Here is a 26,574-nt window from a genome sequence, read left to right on the forward strand (position 1 = left end):
TGAAGAAATGGTGGGTGTTAGAGGGGCAATAGTCACTCTCCAATCACTTTCAACTATTAAAAAGAGCACTAGCCCTTTCAATTTCCAATCAAATGAGCCCTTTTGAAATTTCTACGACAACACTTTCAATAAAAGTCTTATATGCCCTCAGGGCATAACTTACAAGCCTTGCCCTGGGGGCTGAGGGGGTGTCATCCTCAAAGACCTACTTTCCAGAACCTGCATTAGCGTTGAACAAAATGGCTATCTCAAAATTTTGATTGGATGTGTTTGGGGAAATGGCGGGCGTGAGAGGGGGTTTAGTTGCCCTCCAATCGCTTTTGACGATTAAAAAGGGCACTAGCCCTCTCAATTTCCAATTGAATGAGCCCCTTTTGAAGTTTTACGACAACTCTATCTATAAAAACCTTTTATGCCCGCAGGGCTTAACTTACAACCTTTGCCCATGGGGCTCTTGGGGGTTTGTCATCATTAAATACATAATTTCCAGAACTTTCAACTACGTTGAACAAAATTGCTATATCTATGCTTTGATTGAATGTTTTTGGGGAAATAGTGGGCGTGAGAGGGGGGTCAATTACTGTCTACTCGCTTTCAACTATTAAAAAGGGCAATTTCAATTTCCAAACAAATTAGATCTTTTTGAAATTTTTACAGCAAATTTCTATATAAACCGTATATGCCCCCGGGGCATAACTTACAACCCTAGCACTGAGGGCTCTGATGGGGTTAATAGTAATCTATATGCTGATTTGAACGGGACAGGGAAACTTACGCCTGAGGCATGAATATATAGTGTAGTTTGACGTGCACGTTGCAAAAAGCGACCAATCCTTTTATAACATAGACCTATAAAGTGAACAAACAGGTTTTGATAGTATAATTGAGATTATACTATGCAACCAGACTGGTTTTTGAGACAACACCCATTTTTTAGGGCCAATCAGAGAGAGCGGAGGTTACTCCATATACGATAACTTGATTAGTAATTGGATTCGAATAAAAGGAGGGATTTTTATTGCAATTCATATTAGTAAGAGAATTGAATTCAGAGAGAATAGTTTATTTGAGACGATATTAGTAGAGAAAATGAGGGAAGAGTTTTCATAATTGGAGCTTGATGATGGTTTCGGCAGCAACCAAGATATACGAGTATCAAACATGCCTGTGGAAGTTACAGGATGCTGTTAACTTTGCCATGAATGGGAAGATTTGTTTGCTAGATATGTATAATCGTTGAGCAAATTTAAAATAGAGGAGCAAATATGTTTTGCTGCGAAACTGAATATTGTGCATATAAATAGACTTCAGGCAGCATTAGATGCACTAGTGAAATATATTGATGAAAACAAATTGAATCAGTGATTATTATTGTTGTACTTATGTTCAATAAAACTGTTTCTAAATCAAAGATATTTTTCTTTCTATAGTAGACTAGCGTATATTTTTAGAGTAGAAAAAAAATCTGGTTAGTCTGAAGTTGGTTGTGAGAGTGTTAGGACTCTAAAAAATGGATAGATTTGAGAAAGAGCGAATCATGGGGAATCTTATGTTTATGAAAAAACGTTTGATTCTAGATGATGATTTTCTAGAGTTGTCCATGCAACGGAAGATATTTTCTCAGGGAATGCTTGTCGATATAATGAAAACTGATTCTCAGTCATTAGACTATTGCATGAAGCTTTTAGGTTGTGGTCCAAATCCATTTACACAATTTATTGACATATTAATCACGACACAGGAAAATGATATTGTGGATATGCTTTTAAACACTAGTTTAGAAATTTAGGACTTTTTTCTCATGAGAAAAACGGGGTTCAAGGATGATTTACTCCTCTCTCTCTCTCTATCCCACTCAATTTATTGTTGGTAGCTCAGTTTCATTGTGGCAGTGAGAGTGTCAGCACATAAAAAAATGTTCCATACATGTCCGCTATGCATGTACACACTGGGCAGCTGGTCATCATGTGAGAATTGTACAATGATTGATGAGTATGATGAAAAATGTAGATTATGCAACCCTTGTAAATTGCATAGAAGTTATGCTGTACAAATTAAAGGTTGTAATTTCTGTCTTGAAGAGATTGTATGACTCTTATCCTAGAGGGCATCTATGCTCCAATTGCCACTGTGATAAATGTAATCAGTGGGAGAATACATATCCTGGTATGATTGGAAAGAATCCTAAGCGTGATTTTAGTTTACTGCTAAGAGATTGGTATCGTCGTGGCTTTACATTGTTGTGGGAGGAGGAACCGGGTCAGCGATTCAACTGTTGGAACAACAAAAGAATTTGATTTCTACGTCATCGTTGTGAAGACAATGGCTACTACGATTATAAACTCAGTGATTTTTATTTGGCTGTGACGGAATGTGATTCGCCACTTGAGGACACTGTTTGTGACATTGCTTCAAATAGGCAAATTGAAACGTCTGAATTCTACAGAATGAATGAGAATAGTATCATTGACTATACAAAGAGATATGACAAGAGTGAAGTTACACTCTATTGTAGAAAATGCGTCCCTGACATTGCAGCACATCAGGATCAGTATACTGTGAATTCAGATAATCTATCTGCATTAGTTGTTCTCAATAAATACCTATACCTAGAAGAAGATAAAATCTAAAGAATAGAAAAATCTTTTTTATCATGTATATACATTTTTCATTTATTAATAAACAATTTCACATACATTTTTAGAATATTTTATTCGTAGAGCACTAAAATCAATATTAAACACGCTTGTAAGTATATTTTCCACTAGAAAGTCGTTCAATCGAGGTAAGTCAACATAAATGTCGAGAAACTGTTTGTAGGTATAGCCGCGACATCTGAATATGTAAAAGAGTAGTGCATGAAGGCCGCATGTTTTCGTCGTTAAATCCTGTACTCTTCGTTGATTTTGAATAATAGTTTTTCCACTGCTCTCAATAAAGTTGCTGATGTGTGGAGTGTAAAATTTATACGGTAGGCCAATAGGATAAAAAAATTCAATATTCTTTGCTGTTTGAAATATGCACAGCCAATGGCATGTCTTCAAAGTCGAAGGACTGCTATTAACAATGATTAGGGTATTGTTAACACTTGGAATTTTTTCAATGAAGTCCGATGGTATGCAATAGGACTTGTACTGGGACATTAATGGATCCATACTAAATAAGCTGATTATTTGGTTTGTTATCAAGGTGCTAGATCTAGTAGAACACTGGCGTCGGGTGTGATTTCCCAATAGATTTAAAATTGACTCAATGATATTAGTGTTATGGTCTCAGTCGAAGCATTATCAAAGGTACACTCTAAACGTACATTCCCTGTTCGTACTATGCTCATATCCTGAGTAACTGACAAGTCCAATACAATTACGCCCTAATTTTTTGAAAACATTGAATCGGTTATTCCATTTTCAAATAGTTGGGAGTCATGATCTAGGGATTGCATGGTCAACTGGTAGAGAGTTCTATAGGCTTTTTTGTCAAATGATAGAGTGTACAGAGGAATACCATTCACTTTGCACACATGGCTAGATAGACCAAAAAAATTAAAATCATGGGGGGATTCAGTCCAGGACCCAACGGCATTGCCACTCTTCACAAAGGCCAAAACCAATTTTTAGGGGATTTCTCCATTGATAAATGAGGAATCGGTATAGCTACGAGACCCAGTGACAATGTGACGGTGATTGGTGATTGTATGGGGGACAAGAAGTTTAATGTTGTTGCCATTGGCTCTTAGCTTTTCCACTGCCAATGCAACAGAGCTCATAACCTGTTGTTTTTGAACGTGGAGAATTGCCGATGTGATAATGACATTTGCATCGGGTGCTGCAGGAAGTGTTTTTCTCAAAATGAAATTCGATGGGGTCAGTTGCAACTTTATGTCACTCTTGACATTGGGGGTTAACCATTGGGATATATTGAATATCTCATGATTTAATTTTCCAACTAGATGATACTCCTGGGTCACTGCAGTAGTCAAATCACCGTCAGTATCAACATCTGCTCGATATTCATAGCCCAATGGCTGTCCTCTCAACTCCTTATATGCCTTTGGTGTCATCATCTTAAATTGTATGTAGGTTGCATAGTTGGATAAATTATTGCTAGTGCTCACCAATGTTCCATTAATAAATAAATTAATTTGTTTGAACAGGTTGTGTAGAATACAGTTTTTGTAGGAGAGACCATCGGCAGCACTTGGAGTTGTATTATCTGACTTTTTCTTAACCGCAACATTTAAATCAATAAATGTTGATGACAAATCAATGAAATAGTCTTCATTGGAAAATATTTGAAAGTGCATATTTTCCGAGAGGGGTTGCTGGGGATTAAATTGTTCATAGTAGCCATATTTGACACTGACATCAACATTTTCAGCTTTGAACAGATTCAATGAGGAACTGATTGATGGATGTGATTCCTTGTGATGGATATATGTCATCTTAAGAAAAGAAATCCTTCTTTGATTTAACAACCTTTTTCTATTTCTTCTTCTTATTGGTCTTCGTCGTTTTATTCCTCAAAGTCCTTGTTGATGTCCTTTGCTTCCCGTCTGGGTAGAGACTGATGAGTGAATGACGCGCACGCATCCTTTTCAATCCCTTACCATTTTGCTGAGATTTTAATAGCTCACCAACGGCTCTTGCTGAAGATCTAATATTTTCCTTAACACTCTCCTTGAAGTTCTTACCCGACCCCCAGCCCTGTAGTGTTGAGGCAGCAAAATTTGATGCAGTAGGTACAAGATATTGTCTGGCAAGGGGTAGTGCAGAACGCAATCGCCTAGCAAACCAGCTTCCAAGACGATTGCCAGACATTGTAGTACGCACCTTGTAGAAGTCCAATCCATTACCCATTTGACGTGGACTCAGAGCACCAAGACACCACTCGAGATTGGGACAGACAAATGGAATTCTTCTATTATTCATTTTAGGTGATGCTGGTGACGTCGACGATGGGTCGAAAATGACATGTAATCACTGCTAAGGCTTTTTTTTATTGCTAGAGGATCACCCAATTCACTTCTTAGTGTTAACTGACAGAGTTTCAAATACGAAGTGTTTACAGGAATATTCTGAAGACGCTTCATAATATAGTCATGAACAAGCTCACGGGTTGTTTTTCGTTAGAGAACTCGTAGGAGGGGGACATTTGAATTACCAACTCTCGATGTTTCCACAAAGGATGCATAGAGAAATATGCAAGAGTCTGAGGTGGAACCAGGTGGATAATCCGCAAAAATACCTTGATCCATCCCGTACACAGTGTCAGCGTTTTTCTCATTGATCATATTCTGTTTAAAGCCAAGAACGTCTCTCAGATTATCATTGAGAATAATTATTTCAGTGTCAACAGGTGAGGTAATGTAAATACTATCTTGTTCCACCGAATAATTAACATCAAATGTACCATTCTTACGATATGAGATTTTTCTATTGATTGTACTACACAAATCTGTCTTACTATGCTATTAAATATATCTCAATTCGACATGTGGATATTCGCTAGATTTCAGAGCTTCAACCCATTCATATTCGACAAAGAGTGACCAATTGAATGGTATAACTTTTATATCATACACACGATCCTTTCTCAGGATGTCATAGGTATTTTTGAGAATAAAATCGACAAGAGCCACTTTATAATTTCCATCATCAAATTTGATGGCGGGGGAGAGTTTCGTCCAAAAATCACTTGTTTTATTCAAATCATTGTAGAGAGGATTGGAAACGTTGGACATAAATGTTACATAGAAATCATTGGGCATTGTCAATATCTTCAACACGGATCCAAGAATCGAAATCAGAGTTGTATCCTTGCAACCAAACAAGTAACTGTTTCTTGCCCCTGTGAGCGCGAGTCTTTAATGTCACTAATGTTTTTAACTTTTTATAGTTCATAGTCATAAAAACCGCCGAGAATCTCTTCATCTTTGGTATCACGCAAACGATAAGTTATGGGTTTATTGCCTAGGATTTTTGCCAATTTAAAAAGTTCTGTGAACCACAAGTAATTACCCTTTTTAATAACATTAGTTGTTCTATTAATTCGAACAGTATCACCAACATTGAATTTTTTTATTGACAATCGTTTCATTTGAATATTGTTTAAGAAAGGTGTCAATTGTATCATGATCAGAATGATGAACTTCAGTTGGGGTTGAATTGGACAGTGATCGATGAGGACGTTGATTATAAATCAACATGATTGTATCTAAATCATGAATAAAATCAGATGTATTTTTCAATGTACAATATCTTGAAATTAAAAGTTGAATAGTTCTTATCAATCGTTCGGCCAATGCAGCCTTTATAGGACTATGACTATGATAGAGCAGTGTATTATATTTCACTAGTACTTTTGAAACATGGGGATTAACAAATTCACTACCGCGATCCGTTTGAATTTTTTTTACGAATCCTGTTCGAGAATACTTTCAATAGCCTGAGCAACTTTAACGACTCTCTTTGAGTGCAATTGGATGGCATAGACATAACGGCTAAAAACACTGATTGCAAGTAGAAGGTACTTGTATGGTGCATTGCGACGTCTTCGAATCTTATCTAGAGTTAGGAAATCTGCTTGCATTATATGCAATGGGAAAAAGTCTTTAGTTTATTAATAATGACTACCATGAACCCTATGATTTCGATGTAAAGTGTAACTTGATTGATTTTGTAGATAGTCTTGTGCACTTTTAGTGCGAACACCAGTGACTTTGGAAAGTGTTTTGGGGGAACTTAAACTTCCCGTTTCACCAATATTTTCATAAACATGTTTCGGAACTTCAACCATTTTGAACGTAAACACGTAGTGTAACGTTCGCTACCCTTTTGTATACTAGTGGTTGGCGATGGGGGTGATGGCTACATTGAGTTGATACTTTTTCGCTTTTGTCTAGCTATCAGTGGTGTGCTGCTCCTCCTTCTCACCATTGTCAAGTTTGATTTAAAATCTTCTTCTTCTTCTTCTTCATATTCATATTTTAATGGTGTTGACGATGCTGCATGTTCATTTAATTTTTTAGAATTTGTCTATTGCATATAAGGCTTTTGGGGAAGTTTAATGTATTTAGAAAGTTGTATAGATGAGCGTCAAATGATAATAGTCCTTTACGATTTGTAAGCTTATCATGGATTAAATCAAGTAGATTATAGTTCTTGCCCTGAATTATAATTCCCTTCCCATTGCCATCAACTTGAACATGATCTTGACCACTTTCCATGAGATATGTTAGGAGTCGTTCACTTTGTTCACGATATGAGTGCGGCATTATATTTCCAATTCAACACAATTGAATTCAATTCCTCCTTCTTTAATTGTGTTCCAGCAGCAGCAGCAGCAGAATCCTGACTAGATGATTCTTTTTTGTGATCAATGACACTGGTCTTCGCACGATAGGGCTTATGTTTGTCCACTCGGCGAAGTGCATCTTGAAGTAAAAGCAGTTTTTTATCATCCTCAATATTCTCGTTCTCAATGAATTTACTCAGATTGTTCTCAATATCTTCCACGGGTGAGAGAGCGAGTTCTATTGGCGTCAATTTATAGGGTTTGGCCATTCTCTAGAGAAAACTGTTTACAAGTCCTGCTATTATTGGCAGTAAAAGTGTGAAAAAGCTACTGCCTACCTGAAGAAGTCGTTTCCTTTTAAAATTCTTTCCTTTGTTCTTAGAGGCCAATGTACGTACAATGGTACGATGTTGCTTTGCCCGTTGCTTAACTACTTCTGGCAGTTGAACATTGCCCTCGATCAAATTTAAACAAAGTTCAGATATTAGATTAATGAAATCATTGTCAATACCATGTTTGAGTATGGCTTTCCTAAGCGAGGGTTTTGAAGTGCTTAGAACTGAAAATAAATGTCTATTTTCATGTAGTTTCCTCAGTGTCATGATGGCAACTAATAGCCTTTTTCACTGTTCACAGGGCGATATACTGTAATTTCATTGTCAAAAATATCTGTGACTACACGCAGATCCTCGGGTGTAATTTGATTACTATCAAATAAGATACAGACGCAGGGTTTATTAGTTGTCTTATTGTACGCTGAGAGTAGCAATTTATGGATACTGGAGTATATCTGCTTATTGAGGGTAATCTTCGAGCTAGAATCACAAATAAATCTATAGGTGACATAGTAGGTGCAGTTCAATGCAAGTGTTCGCAAAAATTTGCTCTGGTGAAAGAGATTGTGTAGAGCCAGAGTAACGGAAATCTGTTCACGATGAGAGCGAACAGTGAACAGTTGTAGTATTTCCTGGGACCACTGTTCAATAGATTCAGCCAGATCGTCAACAATCAGTCTAGAGTTTGGTTCAATAATGCTGAAAACATCAAGTCCCTGTATGAATTGTATCTGCACCAATCCCGCTATGCCAATTGCTTTTATTTTATCGTATGACTCCTGCCAAATACTGTAACAATAGTAGATTTTTTTGGCTTTTCCACAAACATTTTATCGCAATTTTTAATTATTTTAGTTAAGAGTGTTGTTTTGCCTGACATTGATGGACCACACAGAAACGATCTCAATGGTGTTTTAAATTGATACATGTTACCTTCAACAGTTCACCTACAACTAACTGTAGACTATAGTTGTCTAATGACTAAATAATTTCCCTAATAGTCCGTTCAAGAATGATGAGGAGAAGAAGAAGAACAAAATCAATAAAGAATCATATTTTCTTTTATTATACATAAAAGTAATAGCACTTTATAAATACTACACTGAACATGAAAAAAGCACATTAAACATGAAAAAATAAACTTTTTTTAAATTTATTTATAATAAAAAATACAACATTTAGTTTACATAAGCACTAAAAAGAAACATTTAAATAAATACACTTTTTTTTATTTATTTATAAAAAATACAACATTTATTAGAATATACACACACACACTTAAAATAATATAAAACTTTTATTTACAACATTTTAAATTTGAAATTGGGTCCCCTTGGGGGTGGCCGCTGCGGCGGCCGAAGGCCGAGGGCGGCCGCTGCGGCGGCCGGGAAGCGTTGCGGGCCGGGGAGCGCCGTGGTGCCCGCGGAGGGGGGCATTAAATAGTGGAATTTATGAGGAAATTGCTCTGCCTTGCACACACACATTGAAAATTGTTTGTTATAAAAAAAAAGAATTTAAAAACGCCCATCACCACCCCATCCCTCCCAATTTTTACTTTTTAAAGAATTTAAGTTAATTTTTGTAGACCGAGTTGTTTTCTGTACTCTACACATTCAACTCGGTCTGAGATTAAATAGTGACCGTGTGGTAGTACCTTCACACAATCCTCAAGTACATAGACTTTGTCCGATATGGTCGAAAAGGCGTTTTTCTCAACTCTAACTGGGTAGGTGTTAAATTTTAAACAGTGTATTGACATGACTTTGCCTCTTGAGACTTATTTACGTTCCACAAAGTTTCTATACGTACTAATGTCAAAATTATTTTTTACAAAGTGTGTAGGTACCCCCTTGCAAACTCGTTTGATATCCTTGTTGTGCGTTTCCACACAGTATACCTTCGGCCCAGGAAACACACCACTGGATATGAGATCGCTACCCGCTATAGATTTTAACATTAACAATTGATTTGGGGCCTGGGGTTTCACTAGCTCTGGGTAGCGGGATTCATCCCAATTGGTGTAGTCCATTCGTGAGCTAATGTACTCGCCATTTTCCAAATCATTCAATAGATTTTCAGTTTTAACTTTTAACAGGAGTGAATCTGTGTCCCCATAATACACTTGAACTTGTCCCTCAATCGGCCACTGTATCTTGCATACATGCAAGTATAATATAAATATAAAATTATAATTTAAATACTACAAACACGAGGGTAATATAATAAAATGACAACATGAGTTTTTTAGATATTTCAGTTATTGCACTCCCGCCTGCAATATTTTTATTTAAAACAATGTTTCTTTTCTTGCGATGTAGGAGCACCATATCAGAGTCTATGATTGTGAACGATGTGAAGTTTGGATCCGCAATGATTCGAGCACAATGCTTGGGATTGGTTACAATGTCACATCGACTTCTGTTTCGTACGCTTTCGCACATTTTACCGAAGGCTTAGTTCAAAATGAGTTTATAGACTTCTTTTTAACTTTCGTTTTCGCTTGTGAACGCTTACTGACAAAGGTGTCAATAAACGTTTTCATGTAAGGCTTTTGATCAAATTGGAGGGCTCTATGAATCTTTGTGACCTTGAAACCATTGGACACCATCCATTTCAATAGCACGTGGTTGAGGTCGGGGTCGGCAATCGGGTATCGGCAATCGGGTTGAGGTCGGCAATTAGTTTTCGTTTTGAAGGTACCCAGTGCATACTCCCATCCTCTACTAAAGATAAAGTGTAGCGACTCAGAGAGTCCTTACCAACTGGTCTATTTATGTACGGGAAAACAAAGTCCTTGACCATGTCATGAATTTCCTTGGGTATTATACCGCCAATTTATAAAAAACCACCCTTCCGCTCAATTCTCTTCAACACTGGCACTGTTGGGTAAATTCGAAGGAAACGGATTGTCAAGCCATTTATAATTGCCACACGGCAAACAGTACTGTGACATTGCCGATGGGTAAAGGGAATTCATATCCAAAAAAGCTGCGTCTGACTTTTCATGGGTACGCTGTCCGGTCGGATCAGTTTTCATGATACGGTCCCCGTGAAAAACATACCCACCCCTCATTGATCTCTCTACAAACAGATGCTGATCCACATCGGCGATCAGACCTATTTCTTCTTTGGTGATTTTAAGCATCAACTCCACCACCAGATGAGAAGTGGAAAAATAATAACCTAAATCCAACCCAAATTCCTCATAGATTTTATCCGTATTTTTGCACACAATGTCCAGAAGAGTGAGTACGTCACTGGCCAAGTATAGTTTACAATAATCCCACCCATTTTTACATCCGCCCTTTGCCCAAACCCTCTTAGCAAATTCATAGTCGCTAGTGGTGCACTCACTCTCAGTAAGAGAATTGTAAAAAGTTTCAATGGGCGGTAATGACACCTCATCTAGCCTCAAGGCAGATTTGTAATAATCATATGCATATATGCCCTTAAACGTTAATAAATCATACATTTCATCATCGGGGAAACGCTGTTTAAGGAGGGGGAAGCTATCAAAATTGTCGCTTTTCTGTACCTGAATAAATTGACTTAAGGACTTGGGGAAGAAACTGAAAGAGTCTAAAAAACGGATTTTATTTAGGCACGTGTCACCCTTGTCAACTGTTTTCCACATGAATTCTAGCAACAATAGCTTCTCCGGTAATTTGGGTATGATATTATATGAAAAAGAACCATCTATCCATGCGTCATCTACAACTCCACCCTTGGTAATGCGGGCCAACGCCGGTAGAACAAACTTTAAGTCATAATTGGAATTGTGTATAAAAACAGGTACGAAACATTGCTGTCTAACGTTAAATTGCACGACTGATGTGCTACCCCTCTAAAGTTACTCCCCCTCGATGTAATTTCCTACCACAGATGATCATGGTCGATCACCTGTCTCCTCCCCCCATTCCCTACACCATCATCAAATTCTCTCTTGTAAACGCAACATATTTTACTATTTTTAATGGCAACTCTGTCATCTGGTGATAGGAGCATGGGATTGTTTGTGTAATGAAGGCGCGAAACTGCACTCTTCGCTGTTTTGACTAGACTGGCCAATGCCGGGCGCATGCAGTCTTCGCCACCCAACATCTCAACTACATCCAGCACTTGCATGGTATTATTGGAATTTCGTTGCGCATGAGCGTAAGAGACCCCTATGGCATCGCGTATTTTAACACGATTTGGATTTGACGAATCGTACACGCCTGTGAGTCGGGCCTCGCAGTCCAAAGGGATCTTATTGCTCTGTAGGAGCGTGTTCTGGAAAATTTTTAAAACGTAAGATCGCTCTATCTCCGCTTACCGTCTCCACAGCCTGGTATCCATGACGTTTACAGTGTTTCATGTGATTCTTTAACTTTAAATCAGTCCAAAATCAGGACAGGCATGTTGGACAGTAATAACATACCTTATATTTCTTACCCTCCGTCATAACCCTACTAATATCGGCAATTGGATCGAAATGTCCAATTAAATCATGGTCTTCGGGTGGTGTGTATAGAAGCGACACCTAATGCTCCACTGATTCAAATGAAGGAGCCGTCACTGGAAATAATACTCCCTTCTTATCGGAACGGTGACCCTCCTCAAATTCAGTTTCATACTGTAACACCGTGACACCAATCTTTAAATGTGCATTAGCCCACTCGAAAATATCTATTCCTTTTAATGTCACGGGAAATTAACCTTTTAAACAATTAAAAACTACTATGGGGAACTTTGAACCCTCCCTACCATTAACTGCCAATTCATCCAACTTTTTCTTAGAGGCATCTTTTCGAAGAGGTCTATATGCGGCAATTAAAAATGCATATTTGAAAGACTGTAGCCTCGCATCGAAACAGATTCGTTGTATCTATCCCCTTACATTTCTCTAAATCTGAATGATATTTTAAAACTATACCCCTATCCCCATGCCCACCTCTTAAAATAAAATCCTTTTTAAATCTACAAATATTAACGTTTAAACTCTTAATAAATAAAACCCCTAACGCACTACCCCCTCATGGTGATTATCTCACTTAGTTTGAATATTATTAGCCCCCACTAAAAAAAAAACCCCATAATTTGATAGATGCGGGCGAATTTATAACATCTCCAAGTGCAAGTATTTCGAATATAGCTCGCTCGCATTTTCATTAAAGAAAATTTTTTTAGTGCTATTGATGCTTTTAAACTGACCCCCACCCCCCACGCCCCCATCTGTTGTTCAAGAATGGCTCCAATCTTGTTAGAATATAAATGGGTAATGTCCAGGGAATGTCTTATAACATACACTTACACTAAAAACTTAAAGGGATCACCAAATTTGGGACTGCTTGCTTGTGTGTGGCGCAGGGCAGAGCTGGAAAGAAAAAATTCTGTGATATGGTATACTTGTAATGATGTGATAAGATTTCTAGTACTAGCTGTTTCATTAACCAGAATGGTGGGGGGTGGCATAGAATTAACAATAGCACCAACCCCAGTCTGTTCTATTGCATTGGATGAACGTGGCATGAAATCCCCTACGCTATTTATCATGTCTCGCAGGTGGTTCGGGAATAGCTGATCTAGCCAGCCTTTATTCTTCTCTGAGAAAATTACTTTATGAGGATCCAGTTTAGATATAATAGTACTACTACTACTACTACTAACATCACCTAAATGTTCTCTCATAAATCTATCTGTCCATTCCGGGTCCTCCATCATGTCAATGTCACAGGTTAGATTATCTAGGCTGGTCATTTCCCCAAAACAATCATTTAAAAAAACACTATGCCACTCCATATTATCAATAACTAGTGTAGGATCATCCCTAAACTCCATTCGTGGTGCGAGGATTGGTTTAGGTCGACTAAAAATGGATGCTCCATGACCAAATGTTGCTGGCGCTGCTAATTCATTAATCTATAGAAAAAGGCTTTGTTTTCCATGCGAAATGACCATTATTTTATAAAGTTAAAACACTATGTCCATTTTTCACCCCACCCGCAAAACTTAATTTCCCCTCTTAGCATTATATTCAATAAATACTTGCCCCCCCCCCCCCAGAAAGTTCAGAAAGAAGCAATTGTCTATTTCTCCTGAAGAATTTCAAGTCAGATGTTTACTGGGGTATTAAATAAGTAGCATTTTTACATCCCCCTAAAAACTTAATTTCCCCTCCCAGAATAATTTTACTAAATACTTACCCCCACACCCTTACTTCATATAGAGTAGCCAAAATAGAGCGTAGCCAATTCTAAATTTCATTATTTTTTTTTATGTTATTAATTACACTGAAAAAAAATTGAACAACTAAAAAGCCCCGATAAATATTCGCTAGTTTGGTGTGGCATAGACAATGCAATGTTTTGACTATTAGCAATAAAGTAAAATACAAAAATATGTATCAAGGAACTGCGATTAGTTCAGAAAGAAGTAATAGTTTATTTGTCCTGAAGCATTTCAAGTCAGATGTTTACCTGGGTATTAAATAAGTATCATTTTTACATCCCCCTCAAAACTTCATTCCCCCCTCCTAGCATCATTTTAACTAAATACTTGCCCCCACACTTCATATAGAGTAGCCAAAATAGAGCTTAGCCAGTTCTAAATTTCATCATTTTTTTATCGTATTAATTACACCGAAAAACAAAATTGAACATCTAAAAAGCCCCCGATAAATATTCGCTAGTTTGGTGTGGCATAGCAATAAAGTAAAATAAAAAAATATGTGTCAAGGAACTGCGATTAGTTCAGAAAGAAGCAATAGTCTATTTATCCTGAAGCATTTAAAGTCAGATGTTTACCGGGGTATTAAATAAGTACCGTTTTTACACCCACCCCCCTCAAAACTTAATTTCTCCCTCCTAGCATTATATTAAATAAATACTTGCCCCATTGGGACTTGCTCATTTTCTTGAGTATTTTACGATTTCTCATAGGCCACTGGCCTAATTTGGCTTTTGTGTGTGCTCCATTGTTTTTGTGTGGGTTCCATTGTAACTGAGCCCCCTTGTAACTAAACCCCAATCAACTGAACCCTCGTGCATCTGAACCCCCCGTGCAACTCCACCCCATTTAACTAAACCCCGTGTAACTGAACCATCGTGCAAGTGAACTTCCGTGCAAGTGAACTCCCCGTATAACCGAACCCCCGTATAACCGAACCCCCGTACAACTGAACCCTCTATGCAACTGTACCCCCGTATAATCGAACCCTCGTATAACTGAACCCCATACAACTGAACCCTCGGTGCAACTGAACCCCGTAAGCTCTCTGATAAATGGTGCTTATCATAGAAGTTACAGCTAGCTCGCTACAAAGTGTTCGTTGGGCATAGTGAATCACGCTTTCTCTCCTCAAATTCATGTCAGTGCTGCCAGTCTCATGATTGAGCTTTGGTCGTTTTTGGCTTGACGCCTGAATATCTGAGTCCTGGAAATAAAAATCTATTTTTAGTTATTCACTAGGTATTTAAATGCAATGTATGAAAAAAATACAATTTCAACTATTAGCTAAATTCGACATTTATTCAGGATATTAATGATTGTCACCCATTCCTCCAACTCCTCCTTTTTTTTCTTCGATGATTGCACCTTAATTAAATACACACGCGTATATACAATAATCGTCTCAACTATATATGGCAAGGAAGAAAATTGCTATCTGTTGAGTTAAAAATAAAATTGTTGGGAACGCTATTTCACCGAGATATCGTTGTACCTGGCCATCTGCTTTGAAGCTAGCAAAAAATATACGATCTGACGCATTTCAAGTCAGATGTTTACTGGATATTAAATAAGTACCATTTCTACACATCCTTCAAAACTAAATGCCTCCTCCTAGCTTTATTTTTCGCCCCGATTATTAAGCTCGGTTAAGCTATGAATGCATAGAGGCACAAAAGTTCAGTTTTTGACGCATCAGTCACACACCGTCCCCCGACAAGGCCACAAGAATGAGCCACAAACACATAGAAAAAGGTGCATAAGAAATATTTTTAAATAAGATACATAAAAGAAATTACAATTTTAATTATTGTTTTATTCAGAATATTAACTGGGGGCGCCCCTTCCTTCAACTCCTCCTCTTTTTTTTTCTCTACAATAATTACCCCTTTTAGTAAATATACACGCGTACAAACAATGATAGTCTCATTAAGTTTGCTCAAATAGCAGCGCAGTGAAATGTAATCTCACGAGAAAACAGCGTTCTAATCAAAACAGCTGTTATGAACATGTGAATCTTATCATAGTTCGCATGTTTACAGAAAGTTCACCTTTCTGTGTGAAACTCAAAATGATAGATAGTTCTGTATGAATGAGTTATATAAGTCGACGAATAAAGTATATTTACTAACAAATATATTTATTTTATTGTCAATTAAAACAAGCAAATTGATTCTCATAGGTTTATTAGAACTTCTATTAATGAAATGACACAGAATGAACAACTCATTTAATATATATAGCAAAAAAAAAGTATGATTATAACCAACTGTAAACCGGTATTTCTAGAATGAGACCATTCTTTGATTACGCAATTTGACAGTTTCTAGTTTTCGGTTAAAAAAAAAAAAATTTATGATGAAAGTGCCTCAAAACCAGTCTGCTTGCGTTATATAATCTCAATTATATTCTTAAAACGTGTTTGTTCACTTTATAGGTATATAATATAAAAGGTGTGTTCGCTTTTTGCAGTGTGCACGTCAAACTGCACTGTATATCCATGCCTCAGGCGTAAGTTTCCTTGTCCCGTTCATTGTCCCGTTCAAATATGCATATAGATTACTACTGGGGTTATCATCCTAAAAGATAAAATTTCCAGAACTTTCAACTACGTTGAACAAAATGGATATCTCAAAACTTTGATTGTATGTGTTTGGGGAAATGGTGGGCGTGAGAGGCGCGTTAGCGCTACCCAATCACTTTCAAATATTAAAAAAGGCACTAGCCCTTTCAATTTCCAATTGAATGAGCCCTTTTTGATGTTTCTATGACAAGGCTTTCAATAAAAACTTTATATGCCCCCAGGGCATAACTTACAACCCTTGCCCTGAGGGCTGTGGGGGAGTGTCCTCCTCAAAAACATAATTTCTATCTGGAAATCAAAACGCTGAACAAAATGGCTATCTAAAAAATTTGATTGGATGTGTCTTGGGAAAAGGTGGGCAAGAGAGGGGGGTTAGTTGCCCTCAAATCACTTTCGACTATTAAAAAGGGCACTAGCCCTTTGTGTGGAACAAAATGGCTATCTCAAAATTTTGATTGGATATTTTTGGGGAAATAATGGGCGTGGAAGGGGTGTTAGTTGCCTTCCAATCACTTTTAACTATTAAAAAAGGCACTAGCCATTTCAATTTCCAATCGAATGAGGCCTTTTTGAAGTTTTTACGACACCTTATATGCTCCCAGAGCATAACTTACAACCCTTGCCCTGAGGGCTGTGGGGGAGTGTCCTCCTCAAAAACATATTTTCTATCTGGAAATCAACAACGCTGAACAAAATGGCTATCTTAAAAAATTTGATTGAACGTGTTTGGGGAAAAGGTGGGCGTGAGAGGGGGGTTAGTTGCCCTCAAATCACTTTCGACTATTAAAAAGGGCACTAGAACTTTGAATATCCAATCGAATGAGCCCTTTTTCAAGTTTCTACGACAAATATTTTAATAAAAACTAATATTCCCCCAGGGCATAACTTATAGTTCTTGCCCTGAACATTGTGGGGGGAGTGTCCTGCTCAAAGGTATAATTTCCTGAACTTTCAACTGCATGGAACAAAATGGCTATCTCATAATTTTGATTGGATGTGTTTGGGGAAAAGGTGGGTGTGGAAGGGGTGTTAGTTGCCTTCCAATTACTTTCGACTATTAAAAAGGACACTAGCCATTTGAAATTCTATTCGAATGAGTCCTTTTTGAAGTTTCTACGACAACCCTTTCTATGAAAACCTTAAATGTTCCCAGGGCATAACTAACAACCCTTGCCCTGAGGGCTGTGAGGGGGTTGTCATCCTCAAAGACCTAATTTACAGAACTTAAAACTACGTTGAATAAAACGGCTATCTGTGAATTTTAATTAGACGTGTCTGGGGAAAAGATGGGCGTGAGAGGGGGGTTAGTTGCCCTGAAATCACTTTCGACTATTAAAAAGGGCACTAGCCACTCCAAATTCCAATCGAATTAGCCCTTTTCGAAGTTTCTACGACAACTACTTCGATACAAAGTGCCCAGGTATGGAGGAAAAAAAAATTAATACAGTTTGCCTACATCGTTCTTTACTTAGGCAGCGCTATCGCACTGCCTATGATTATTTTGTAACTTGTCAAAAAATGAGGAGATCGCTCAAGCAAATATTTTTTTGTATGGATTGCTCCCGCCAGATAAGCACAAGGTCCAAGGTTTAATCGGTTCCATTTAATAAACATGGAAATAAAACAACTTAAAACACTCTGCTCTGTGACACGGCGCACGTTAAGAACCATAAACTTAAAAGATTCTTCACTAACATGCAGTACGGCTCCCGATTCCCTCTTCGACACAGCTATACACCTCAATAAATCAAATCAAGGAACCTTAAAATTAGGACTCCTCCTTTTCCCACATTAAATTATTTCAAACAGTTTTCAACTCTTCCTTTAGTTCACATTCAAAATGTTTCAAACAGTTTTTTTTTTTTAATCAACTGTAACTATAGGACGATCCTTACCAATAATAATCGAAAATCTGAAAAGGAAGTTTTGATAGTAGTATATACATCAAAAGAATCTGCTTTTCATGGTGATAATAATTTTGCATCAGGGAATTCCATGACTAAGTTTTTGTACTTAGTCTCGGGACTTTCCCCTCTCCCTCTTAGTCATCCCCGCATTATTCCATGTTTTTCATATAGTTTTTTTTTCAAATTTAGATAAGAATAAATCTTGATAGAGAGACGTGTGTATCAACATCGATCTGCCACAAAATTGAAATTGATTGGATACTTTTTTATTATCTGCTCTTACCGCTCAATTATTTTCTGCGCATTTCTTTTCGTTGATTTTACGTCTTATGGTGATTCTAAACATGTTATTCTTTCGAATAATTAAGTTTTAAATAAAAAGTAGTTTCCACAATAAAATTTTTATCCTGGAGTAATAGGGTACGCATGGAAAAAAGTATCAACTTAAAAATCGTCGAATTCAGCATATCCGTGATCTAAATATCTCGTTCGAATCTTAATCCCGGTTAGGAACCACTTCGCTGTCCCTTAGAAGTTTCCTTTAAACCCTAGGGCAGTTTTTTTTTTGTACTATTTAGTAAGCTAGAAAAAAAATAATTTTCAAAAAAGTTTCCTAAATATTCTTATATTTTCGTGTCCTAAATCAAAGGACCGGTCGCAAATGAGGAATAATTATTTCTCACTGCTTAAAGCAGCCGGGTGATCAAGAGACGGCCTAGATGGAAGAGCCACAAAGTCCCTGGGATGCAACCCTCAAAGGGAACTTGCGTGTTTTTTTTTTTTTTTCTATTTAGAAACTTATATTAAAACGTAATTACATAAAAAAAGCAGTTGAGAAAGGGCCACGGTGAAATTAGTCCCAGAGATCCAATACTGATTCTCAACGGCCCAAAAACTATCTGATCCCTTTTGAAATATTAAACGGGGTGCGTGAGAAGAATTTTTCTGCTCCCCACCCCCCTCTGCGATAAGTTTTAACAACCAACAAACTTTATAGGAACAGATTTAATTGTTTTCTCTTTTCTTATTTACTTTCTAAGACGTTCAAAATTTTCAGATTGTGGTGTGTCCTTTATCCTCACTTTCGGAAATCAGAGCTTCTGATATACAAAATTGTTTTCCCATGTCTTATGAGAACGATTTCTTTTGCATAGGAATTCTTATTAGTAATAACAGTAAAAAAAAAAAGTAAACAAAACTGAGCGTTTGTTATAAGCACTTCGTATATATGAGAAAGTTTTCATAAACCGTAGCCGGCACAAACACCACATTACCTCACTGTATGTTTGAATGTTGATCCGGCTCGAATCATTGATGTTAAAGTGTGACTTGGTTTATGTTTTATGGATTTGAAAGATCGTATATTACCAGCAGAATTATATTTAAATGCTAATGACTTGCAATCATAATGTAACTCCAAGCCTATAGTATTGAAGCAAAATAGTTATCGTATAATGAATTCCCAGTATCAGCTTCTTATAATTAGTATCCAGTATATTTAAAATAATAATACCTTTAATTAGAAGCATCATAAGTCAGAGTGCATTCGCTTTAATCTGTAGATTATATGTTTGCTAATATTTTGCTTTGGTATAGGTAAAAGTAATTAGTTATAATGATTGATTGTTAGTAAGGTAATTTAAGAGCACCGGTTACACACATTAAATTATTGACCTTGTTTTTTTTTTATTTAATTTCTAATGGTTTTTCAAATAATGCCTGGTCCACCTCCCGCTTTATGGGAAATCCCCACCCGTGAAAAATTCCTTCATGGAAAGCTCCTCCTGCGTAAAATCCCCTCCCCCCGGACAGTTGCTGAAAATTACACCCAGAAAATGTCCTGCAGACAAATCCGCCTGAAAATTTTTCATTAAACTACTTTCATTTATAGAAAGACCCCAATGGAAATTTTCTTCCGCGGAAAATTCCTCAGTGGAAAAATTTCTTCTGCATGCCCCCCCCCCGCCCCCCTCACAAAAAATTCTCAGAAAATTCCGATCCCGCTGAAAATATGACCCGGAACATCTCAATATGTAAAACTGAGTCGTCAAAGAAAAAGTAAGACAAAAAAAGAATTCTTTATAGGAATTCTGGCAAATCCCCCCCCCCCCCGCCGTGTAAAACTTTCCAGGAAATTTCATCCATGGAAACTCCCTTCCCACGGAAAATTTGCCCCCGTGAAAAATACCCCCCCCCTCCAAAAAAAAAAAATGTCTGTATAGTTCCCAATAACAAATACTATGTGCAAGCAATGGGCAAATTTCATAACTTACCGCCCTTTCCACAGGTTTTTTGTTGGGGGGGGGGCGGGTAAGTCGTCCCTGGAGACATAGTTTTTTGATCTTTCAACTATGCTGAACGAAATGGTTATCTCAAAATTTTGATCGGTTGACTTTGGGGAAAACCTAGGCACGGGAGGGGGGTTATTTGCCCTCCCATCTTTTTGGTCACTTAAAAAGGGCATTATCAATATTTGATTGTCGTTCGAATGAGCCCTGTCTGAATCTTCTAGGATCATTAGTTTGGTACGATCATCCCTGAGAAAAAAATTAACAAGCATCTTTGATCTTTCTTCTCAACAAATGCTATAATCCACATTTTTTCAGATTAGAGCTTTAAACCTCTACAGCAGGGTTCTTTAATACGCTAAATTTTCGTTAAGAGATCTTGAATTTTTGGGGGTGTTTCTCCCCTTTTTTGAAAATCGGGCAAATTTTTCTCATGCTCGTGGTTTTTGATGGGTAACATTAAACTTAATGAATTTTGTATATTTGGAATCAGCATAAAAATTCAATTCATTTTGATGTATCCATTGTTATCAAAATTCCGTTTTTTTAGAGTTTCGGTTACTTTTGGGCCGAGTCGCTCTTTGCTTATAGTTCGTTACCACGGACTGTTTGATTTTGAACTACCCAAAAAACCTGTCGGACGACAGGCATAACAGAGAAAAATCGTGGCGGATACTATCTTGTGAAAACCAGAAGAAGAATAGTTTTCTTCCTTTTCCCAAAATTCCAAGTCTACCCCCCCCCCCCCCCTTCAAAAAGGAAAGTTCTAACTTGATATGTGAGACAAATTTAGCTATACTTATCAAGTGACTGATAAGCTTGTTACCTTTTAGTAAAAAATATTGAAAGCATGCAATCTCTATAATAAGGTGTAGTTGCTTTCTTTTAATCTGATGACCTTATTGCGAAATATCAAGCCCATATATTAAAAAAATATGAATCTTTGTGTTATTCACTTTTAGTGAAAAAAGTACACAGCCCAAATTTCCCTTTTTGGCAAAACAAACAAACAATAAACAAAACGTATATCTCCTAGTAAACATCTGAAAACCAACTGACTTTGATTTGGTTGAAAAATCTCCGGACAAACTGTTGCCCTTTTATAGCATCGGGCCAAGGCTTTTAGACTAGTCATTGGCTGAGAAGTTTTACGGACACTTATAAAGTGTATAAAGCAAAATATTTCCCCATTATTGATTTCATAATTTTCTTATTAACTGGTAAGAGCCGGGATATAGTTAATGATTGCTTATATTTTTAACAGGCTTTTTTAATGCATGGGTAAGGAGAAACAAGTTTATTTCATATGGTTTGTAACAAATACGGACGTATCCATGACTACCCTTTTTTGGAAAAATAGAAAAATTCTATGTTCTGTAGATAATCCATTGAAACTCTGATGTAGGTCCTCAGACATTTATATTTTGATTCTGCAATTTTCATCAAAATCTTACCATTTTGGGTGGTGTTTACCCAGTTTTCTAAAATTACCCAACTTTTACGAAATCAATAAGAATTCCAAATAGGGATAGGTCCTTTTATTAGACAGTGAAATGAAAATATAAAACAAAGACTCTAAATATTTCGATGACACAGTCGGTCATCATCATCAGTAGAGTTACTAACTGAGTAACTCTACTGATGAGGATGACCGACTGTGTCATCGAAATATTTAGAGTCTTTGTTTTATATTTTCATTTCACTGTCTAATAAAAGGACCTATCCCTATTTGGAATTCTTATTGATTTCGTCATAGAAAAGGCAGTGAGGTCATGAAAAATAATAGTAATACCCAACTTTTCTTATGATAATACTTCTGGCTGATGAATCAATGAGTTGTTTGTATTTGGATGAATATAAAAGGTAAATGGTTATACTACTACAAAATTTTCTTTCTTTAAGATTTTCAGATCCTGTTTAAAAAACCCGCTCTTTACTTCCTCTATACTACCATCAACGGTTTCACAAAAAAAAATCACTGAATGAGGCTTCTCAAGAGTCATAATACATATTGAAAAAGCAACAGTTACGCACAGACAGCACACAGGAGCCCCCCCCCCTCCCCTCTCACCAAAAAAATCTCGAGATCTTCACCATCTTCCCTATAATCTCTAAATTTTTCCTTTTATTTTGATTATTTTTGGCAATTTTTGTTGAAGATTTACATCCGTCCCCCAAAAGGACAATTTTCTGTGTACATGCATGGCTGCGCATCGTGTCTTTCAATAAAGGCAGACAGCATTTTACGCGGGATTCTAGGCATTACCTTTCATTGTTAAAGTGAAACAAAGGCAATGCTTAAGAAAAGAACAAAGAGTATCAGTTTCTATGACTTTAAAGTGTTTTTGGATAAGACTTATTCATATAAAAATGAACACAAGTTAAATATACAGATATATATATATATATATATGTATATGCGTGTCTGTAAGTGAAAACATAAAATCATGATCGCTAAACTTCAGCTTTTTCCAAGGAGGAATCTAAAATTTGGATTCATGGAAATGAGTTACCTATAAGCAAGGTTTCTTTTTTTTTCTTTTTAAAAAACAAGAAGCATCAATGCATAACGAGCAGACGGTCAGAAATTAGCCTGCCGTCCAAGAAAGCAAAAAATATACTCTAGGTTGTATAGATGGAACCCGAGCAGTTCTCAAATTAACAATATCATATTTAAAATATTTTAAATAAAGAAATAGTTAGAGAGGTTTGAAATTATAAGGTTTATAGTGTTGTGAGTTTTTCTTCTGTACGCATAGGGTTGAGTTGGACCCTGAAATTTTATGATTATCTTTTACGTTACTGCTTTACAGTGCTGCCTACGGTTAATACCTTTCTCCTGTCTCTTCTCTCCTATGCTATTATCCACCTCTCCAATATTGCTATCGGTTCTAAGGGTTTGCCCCCCCCCTCAAGAAAACGCCGGCCACCATTGCCATCTTTGTATACTTAGAGGATGAGACTGAAACACTTTGACTTGCTTTTAGGCTAACACAAAAAGTCGAAACTAGAACATATATCAGTTTGAAATAGTTAATATTCACTTATATCCCTCCAGTCATCATTTCAGTTGGCTATATGTTGCAGTTCTCAAAGACTTACTGGTAATTTTTATTGGAATAAGCACCAATTTCCCCTTCTTCGGCGTTACCACTTCAAGTAAAGCCGAACATCCGCTTCGAGATTGCCACTCATTTTTTCAAATATTTTACGAGACGTAAGAATATAATATTCGATATCGCACGTTATGGAACAATAATATTATTCATCTTGCAGGGATTTAAGAAGACATGGGTGTTAGCCAAACCGAAACCGTCCAACGAGCACCGGAAAGGCAAAAGGAGTTGTTTGGAGTCCAGCTTGAGGTATGTTGTATTATTTTTGGTTTGCAACGTTATATCCAAATGCTATGTATTATCGGAGTGGCGCATTCAGTGCTTAAAAAATTTACCGCGGGAAACTTGCCTTCACAGAAATCTCGCTTCTAGAAAACTCACCCCGGGAGAACTTACTTCTAAAAAACTACCCTGAATGGAAACTCGTCTCTGAAAGACTCACCCCTAAGAAAAGCTCCCCCCCCCCCCCAAATATGGTTTCCCCACCGCTTTCCCTACTTGTAAGTACAATGGTGTTTATATGTGTGCCACATATGAAACCACAATATTCCGAGCTCCAAAGGTTTTGAGACTTTTTATCTATTCCTGGAAGTTTTGTTTGCCCATCAACAAAATTTTCTGAGCAAATTTAAGTATTCATCTAGGCTAGGAGGGAGTTGAAGTTAATGCTTGAAAATTTTTTCTTGGACCTTATTTAAACTTCAAACCCATCATGGTTATGAACAGCTGGTTATGTGCTAATAAGTTCATGGTTATGAACTTATTAGCACAAGAAAAAATTTTAAACTGGGTCTTTATTTTATAATATTTTTCTGCCGCAATTTTGAAAGCCAGTCACTTTTTCCTTGTTTCTGGAGAAACAAAAAACTATCTTTCTAAAACTGTCTTAACAAATTCCTTAGATTAACTAATTCTGAGCAACAAGCCTAGACAAGGAAATGTTTTTTTCTAATAAGGAAAATGACTCCACATTATCAAAATCTGAACAGTTCTTTTGTGAGAAATTTTCAACCAGTAAAAAGAATGGAACATTTTTAGTCACAACTTTTTCTGCAAGCCAACACTCCGTTTCTCTCTGGTCGGTGTATCCTCAAATACGCACTTACACTGTATGCTGCGTTTAACTTGAAACCCATTGACACATTTAGGGGGAATCCAATATAGTGGACAGGCCAGGACTTACCAATAGACCCACTAGGCGCGGGCCTAGGGGCGCACAATGTCAGAGGGCGCAATGAATTATCACTGAGTGATATTTTCTAAAGAAAAACTAAACTGACGTGATTTATCGACAAAGTGCCAAGTGCACTCCACCGCCATGCTGCCTATTCAATGATAGTGATTTTAAAACAACAAATAAATTCCATTTATAAACTGTCAGATATAAGAAAAGGAAACAATCAAAAATGGGGTTTTTAAGGCCAAACGGGAAAACTGAATAAACAAACAAAGCGAATATTTCGAGAGGACAACCGCCTCTCTTCTTCAGCGCGAAACGAAATAATGTATTCAAAAAAAGTGCCGAAGAAAAACAAACGCGGAAAGTCAATGTGAAAAGAAACCAAAAAATTAAAAGATGAATAAAATTCAATAAAAGCCAAAAATTATATTGAAAAAAAAAATTATTTCTAAATGTTATTGAGTTTTATTCATCTTTTAATTTTTTGTTTTTTTCATTGGTTTATTGGTTTCTTTTCACATTGACTTTCAGCGTTTATTTTTTGTTGGTTTTTTTCTTCGGCACTTTTCTTGAATACATTATTTCGTTTCGCGCTGAAGAAGAGAGGCGGTTGTCCTCTCGAAATATTCGCTTTGTTTGTTTATTCAGTATTTCGTTTGGCCTTAAAAACCTCTTTTTTGATCGTTTCCTTTTCTTATATTATGGCAGGCCAATGTTGTTTAAGAAATTATCAACTGTCAGATTTCTCCCAAGAATGTCAGTTGAGAGTTCGGTATAGCCTCTCTCTTTAATTACATTTAGCTTATCAGTTGCGTTCTGTTCAGTGCTTCCACTATCTCCGTATTTTCGGGGATTTCCCCGAAAATTTCGCAAAAATAAAGGGGCAAAAACGCTTTGGCCTAGAAGCGTCAAAGCTTTAAATCTGGCCCCGATAGTGGGTAAAAAAAAAATCCGCTTTTCAGAAGAAATCAACTAACTGGCCTATAGTTGTTTGCAATAACAAATTACTTATAATATAGTTATTATTGTGATTGGTATTATGATGATAATTAATATTATTATTGCAATTGTTTTTATTATATATTATATTACCATTAAAATTATTGTTATAATTCATATTAGAATTCTAATAAACCTGACCTGTCATGCAGCGCGACTAAAATATTGTTTTCTTGCAAAAATAATTAGTAGCTTTAAAGCTGTCAGTTCTTTTTTAAATTAATTATCAAGAAAACAGTATGACAGCTGCATTATTATTAGTTGTTCTTGAAGACTTAATCTGTCACTGTGGTTTGTTGAACAAGCAAGACCTTGCCTCCAAAGAAACAAACGGTCATTTTCGTGCTTCGGATCAAGTCAGTATTGACTCTCACACTCACAGGGAAACTGTGAGACTGCTCTATGAGCCACACCTATAAATAAGAACCCAGGCATTATAAATAGCCGATGTTATGTGTTGATGCTAACGTCAGACGTAGAGGCAGATAGTTTAAATGATAGAAAACGGTAGGTTTAAATGGTAGTTAAATGTGAGAAAACGCCGGTACTGGAGATTGTTTTTGGCTAGAATCCTTTTGGTGTTAAAAATTGAACTCGTTTTTCACTTATTATTCCGTTTGGCATTATTTCGCAGACGAGACACGTTGTAAACGGCAGAACCTTCC

At 36.8% G+C, this 26,574-nt stretch overlaps 1 protein-coding gene across 1 annotated transcript in view; it reads left to right on the forward strand.

Annotated features, from left to right (window-relative positions):
* LOC148952048 (ras-GEF domain-containing family member 1B-like) overlaps positions 1–26,574 on the forward strand; it is a 421,272-nt gene that overhangs the window by 36,260 nt on the left and 358,438 nt on the right. The window contains exon 2 of the mRNA XM_089089511.1: positions 23,891–23,979. Within this exon, the coding sequence (XP_088945637.1) occupies positions 23,905–23,979 (75 nt within the window). The 5' untranslated portion in view covers positions 23,891–23,904. The remainder of the gene's footprint in view (positions 1–23,890; positions 23,980–26,574) is intronic.

This window comes from Artemia sp. Qi Xiang Cuo, chromosome 5 (genome assembly GCF_049724085.1).
Source record: "Artemia sp. Qi Xiang Cuo chromosome 5, ASM4972408v1, whole genome shotgun sequence".
NCBI classification, from domain to species: domain Eukaryota; kingdom Metazoa; phylum Arthropoda; class Branchiopoda; order Anostraca; family Artemiidae; genus Artemia; species Artemia sp. Qi Xiang Cuo.